General features: G+C 76.8%; 1 protein-coding gene across 1 annotated transcript in view; it reads left to right on the plus strand.

Annotated features, from left to right (window-relative positions):
• The first annotated feature begins 403 nt into the window (after positions 1 to 403).
• The window catches only part of ZBTB7B (zinc finger and BTB domain containing 7B), a 7,122-nt gene continuing 2,515 nt past the window's right edge, over positions 404 to 5,010 (plus strand). The window contains exons 1-2 of the mRNA XM_026080917.1: positions 404 to 411; positions 4,461 to 5,008. Coding sequence (XP_025936702.1) covers positions 4,470 to 5,008 — 539 coding nt within the window. The 5' untranslated portion in view covers positions 404 to 411; positions 4,461 to 4,469. The remainder of the gene's footprint in view (positions 412 to 4,460; positions 5,009 to 5,010) is intronic.

Here is a 5,010-nt window from a genome sequence, read left to right on the forward strand (position 1 = left end):
CCGCGGCCAGCACCCAGCACCCGCCGGACGCGGGGGGCCGCAGCGCCTGGGGCTGCGTGGAGGGGATGCCCGCGGTGCAGGGCCGACGGCCGGGCCGCGCGTCAAGCCCCGGCGCTGGGAATTTCCTCGTGCGGGAGGGGGCCGGGGCCGTCCCGTCCCCCCCCGGCACCGGTTCCGGGTTGGCGCCCCGCGGCGCAGCGCCGGCTGCGCAAGGGTTAATGCTGTGTGTGTTCTGGGAAGCGGGGCTGGGAGGTGCGTGACCCGGGGTGTGGGCGTCAACTCCTTTTGAGGTGGGATCCGCGCCGAAGTGCAGCGGGGAGCGGGGCCAAGTTCACACAGCGCCCTGCCTTCCCCTCGCTGCCGCGCGCGGGCCGCGGACCCAGCGCCGAGCCACGCGGGGACACGCGCCAGGTGAGCGGGGAGCGCGCGGCCGTGGTGCTGCGCTGGCTGGCGGGATGCTGCCGCGGGGCATCGCCCTCGCCGCCGGCGGGACGGGTCGGTGGCGGGGCCTTGCCCAGCCGAGCAGTACCCGGACCCCAGGGCTGCGCCCGCCGGGCGATGCCAGGGCCCCGGTTGCGCCTCCGCTCGGTGCAGGCAGCGGTGTCGGCAGCRGGAGGGGACCCAGGGGCCGGGGATGCAGCTGGGCGAGTCGGGGGCTGCTCCCCGCTGCGGGTGGTGGGTGCAGTGCTGGGGACCCCCGCAGTCCCGCCAGCCACCAGCCTCGAGCCCCGGCAGGGCTCCCGTGGAGGCCTGGCCCTGGGGACCGGCTGGCACCGGCGGTGGCCRTGGTGGCAGGGCGCTGGGTAGCGGGAGGCCCCCAGGTGTCACCTCGGCCCCGAGGAGCTGGATGGGACCGCCGAGCCCCTGCCCCGTGGGTGCCGGCCCCTGCCCCACGGGTGCCAGGCGGCCGCCGTGGGGCTGGCACCCCGTCGCCGCCGGGCGGGTGGGTTCTGTTTATCCTCTTTTTTTTCTCTTCAAACCATTTCCTCTCTCGTCTGCTCGCTGTTGTCTTCCCTTGACAAAGAGCAGGGCCGCTCCCCCCCCCCTCACGTCCGGGGGGCCGCTCCCCCCTTGCCCCGCGGGACCCTGCGCAGCGGGACCCCTGCACCCCCAGGCACATGTCTGCTTCGGGGCGGCGAGCCCCCCTGCCCGCCCGGCCGCCCGGCACCCCTTGCCCTCCCGGCCGGGGGGAGCGGAGGGGCCGAGCCCCGGCCCCTGCCCGCGGGAGGCGGCCGCTCCGGGATGCCGGGGAGCGGGCGGACGGGCGGGCGAGGGGGCCGCTGCTCGCTGCTCGCTGCTGCTCTCACCTTCCTGGGTGACTCATTCTCCCCGGCGCGGCTGTGAAGTCCCTCGATAGCGTCGGTGCCTCTCGCTCGCGGGAGCCGGGGCTCCCCGGGGACCCCGGCACGGGGACAGCCGCCGCGGGGGCCCCCCTAACCCGCCGGGGGTCCCGGGGCTGGCGCGGCGCCCCGGAGCGGGCAGGTGGATCGGGGCAGGTCGCACGGTTACGTCAGTGGCTCGGCCGCAGCGGCAGCGGCTCCCGGCGTGTCGGTGCGCCCCGGCGCCTCGCATTGTTCCCGCGGGCGCCGCAGGGCCCGGCCGGGGGGGCTGCCTGGCCCCAGTGCCCCGTGGCTCCCCGGCCCCCGGAAGCGGCACGGCGCTGGGCATCGCCTCCCCTTTCCCCGGCTGCGGAGGGCGAAGCGGGCCCGGCTGCAGGCATTGACGTAACCGAGAAAGTGCGGTGGGGCCGCTGTGATGCCACGGGCCCCCCCCGCCCTGCGACGCAGCTCCGGCCACGGGGGTCCTGGCGCGGCCCTGCCCCAGCCGGGCCTGGGCGAAGGCCGGGGCTGCTGGCCGTGCCGCGGGGCTGGGGGAGGCACCGGCACCTTCACACCTGCCCCCCCCCCCGTTTCCTTATCGCCGCAGCGATCGTCTCAATGGCAGCACCCGCTCAGCATGTGACTTCGCTCCAGTGGGGAGGATGCGCGGGGGGGTGGGGGTGTCGGGGAAGCGGCGGCAACGGGCGGTTGGGTGCGATGGAAAATCCCCCTCCTGCCACCTCCTCGCCCCCGCCCTGCCCCGGCGCGGGTCGCTCCCTCCGCAGACATCCGGCCCCGCCGCTCCGGGGGGTCCCGCGGCCCTCGCCGCTGGCCGAGAGCCCCTTTGCCCAGYGCTTGATGCCGTGCGAGGCCATTGCTCCCAGGGGCCGGGAGAAGGGGAGCGGGCAGCGGATCCGGCAGGGACGAGACCGGCGCCTCCTCGAGCATCCCCAGCTCTGGGTGCAGCGCAGCACCGGGCACCCCGAGCTGGGTGCCAGTGTCGCCCGGTGCCAGCCCCGCTGCTGCACACAGGAAGAGCTGCCGGAGCGCCCCGTGCCCSGATGTCCCGTGGTGCTGGGGCATCTGTCCCGCAGGGCCTGCTGCTGCCGGGGTTTCGCCGGGGAGGGCTGCGCCCTGCAGCATGCAATGGGGCTGCCCCGGCTCACCCCTCGCCTGCAGCCCCCTGCCCCCCGGCTCCGCCAGCGCTCCCTGCCCGGGCCCTGCTTCGCTCCCCGTTGCAGCAGCATCGCTGCTTGGGGCAGGGTGCACGGTGCCACSGTGGCCCTGGACTGTCTGTGACTCGGGTCTGGCTGCAGCGGCTGCAGGGCAGCGCGCGGCGGGTGCAGCAAGCCCGCCTGCTCCCTGCAGTGCCCCCCGAGCCCCYGCGCAGGGCACTTGCCTCCCGTAGTCCTCCCCCCCCCCCAGTGCTAATCCTGCCTAATCTCATGGGGGGCTGTCACTGCCTGTTGGCTCCCGGGGCCTGATGGCTTAATCAGCCCTAATCCGCTCGCCCCCACCCCGCGCCTGGCCTTGCCCTGGCAGGCGGCAGGGACCCCGGCGTCCGGGGAGCCGCGCGAGGCGCTGGGGGGGCGGGCGGGCAGCGGGCCCTCGGTGGCGCCAGCGTCCCGGGCGGTCGGCGCTGCCCGGCTCCCAGTTTCAGGGGCGGCTGCCGCCTGCTCTGCCGGTCGGGCCTGCTCGGCAGCGGCTGGGGCGGCTCCGCAGCCGGTTGCTCCGGGGCCGTTCCCAGCCGCCTGCCGAGGCAGCCCCAGCTGGCGGGCGCCCAAGCGCAGGGAGCGGCCGGCGCGGGGATGGGCCCCTGCGCCGGGGGCCGCCGGCCGCGCCGCCCCTCCGCGGGCAAGAGGGGGCACGTCACCCGCCGCCAGCGCAGCGCCGCTTGGCATGGTCCGGCTCGGCAGGGCACGGCTCGGCGCGGATTGACCCTGCGTGGCGTGGCTTGGCCTGGCCTGGCCTGGCCGGGTGCTGTCCGGTGCTGTCCCTGCAGCTCAGCGTGGCTCAGTGCAGCACCGAGCGCGGCTCAGCCCGGCACAGCTCGGTGCAGCACCAAGCCCTTGGTGCAGCGGTGCTGCTCTTGCAACCGTGCGTGCTGCAGGGCTGCAGCCGCCGAGCGGACGCCCCCCGCCGCCGAGCAGCCGGGGCAGCGTGGCCAAGCGCTTGGCGCCTGGGGCTCGGGAGGGGATGGGGCTCCCCTTTCCCATGGGCCGCCGTCTCCCTCAGACTGCCCGGGCCTGCCCGCGCCGGAGCCGTCGGCGGCCGGGGGCCCCCGGGGCGCGGGGGGGCCGAGCTGGGCACAGCCTGCCCCGGCGGTGCCTCCGGCCCGGGGAGGCCTCGGTGCCGGGTTTATGGCTCCGTTGACGCAAAGCGCTGCCAGCCGCAGCGTGGGAAAGGCCCTGCTCGCGCAGGCAGGGCTTGGCTGGGCGCGGAGCGGCCCCGGGCTGGGGCAAAGGGGGAGGGAGGGGGCCGGGCCCCCACTGGGAGCGGGGGCAGGAACCGGCGCTCGCGCTGATCCTAATCTGCCGTGGCAGGAAGCGCGGCCCGCGTTCCCAGCCCGGCTGGGCTCCGCGGGGCGGCCCCCGGCCCTCGGCGCCCTCTTCCCGGCACTCGCCGCCCACCCGCGCCCGCCGCCGGCGCGGCCCGCGCTCCCGGGACGCGGCGCCGGGAGCTGCCGGCAGGGCCCGCCGGCTCCGGCCGTGGGGGGCGGCGGGGGGCGGCGGAAGCGCTGCGCCTCGGCGTGCTTCAAACGCGCCGCGCTGAGATTTCCCCCTTTGCTGTGGTCGCGCTGGGGGGGCCGCCGCGTGCAGCGCGGCTGGGTGCCGGCGGGGGAGGAAGCGCCGGCGCCCGCCGCGGGGGCCCACCCGCAGCAAATCTCTGCGCAGGGGGCACCGGCACCTCTGCAAGGGGAGCGGCGGCTGCAGGGGCCGCGGGAGCATCCCGCGGGAACCCGGGGAGGGATGCTGCGCCCGGCCGCCCTGGGTGACCGGTGGCGGCGCTGCTCGCCGGGAGGGGGTTTCCTCGCGCCCCTGGCTTCGCAGCGGCGTTGATGCTTTAGCCACGGTTTCCTCCACACGCCGGCTCCCCGTGGCCGTGGCGCGGGGCGCTGACCGGCGCTCACGGTTCCCGCAGGCGAGGACCATGGCGAGCCCCGAGGACGACCTCATCGGCATCCCCTTCCCCGAGCACAGCAGCGAGCTGCTGAGCAGCCTCAACGAGCAGCGGCAGCTGGGGCTGCTCTGCGACGTCACCATCAAGACGCAGGGGCTGGAGTACCGCACGCACCGCGCCGTGCTGGCCGCCTGCAGCCGCTACTTCAAGAAGCTGTTTGCGGGGCCGGGGCCCGGGCAGGAGGTCTGTGAGCTGGACTTCGTGGGGCCCGAGGCGCTGGGCGCGCTGCTGGAGTTYGCCTACACGGCCACGCTCACCATCAGCAGCGCCAACATGGGCGAGGTGCTGCAGGCCGCCCGGCTGCTGGAGATCCCCTGCGTCATCGCCGCCTGCGTGGAGATCCTGCAGGGCAGCGGGCTGGAGGCGCCCGGCCCCGACGCTGGCGACCGCGAGCGAGCTCGCCGCTACCTGGAGGCCTTCGCCGCCCTGCCCGAGGGCGATGCCGCCGCCGCCGCTGTGCCGCCCTCCCGCCCCGTCGCCCGCCGCAGCAAGAAGACCCGCAAGTTCCTGC

Source organism: Apteryx rowi, unplaced genomic scaffold (genome assembly GCF_003343035.1).
Source record: "Apteryx rowi isolate R43461 unplaced genomic scaffold, aptRow1 scaffold_530, whole genome shotgun sequence".
In the NCBI taxonomy this organism is placed as follows: domain Eukaryota; kingdom Metazoa; phylum Chordata; class Aves; order Apterygiformes; family Apterygidae; genus Apteryx; species Apteryx rowi.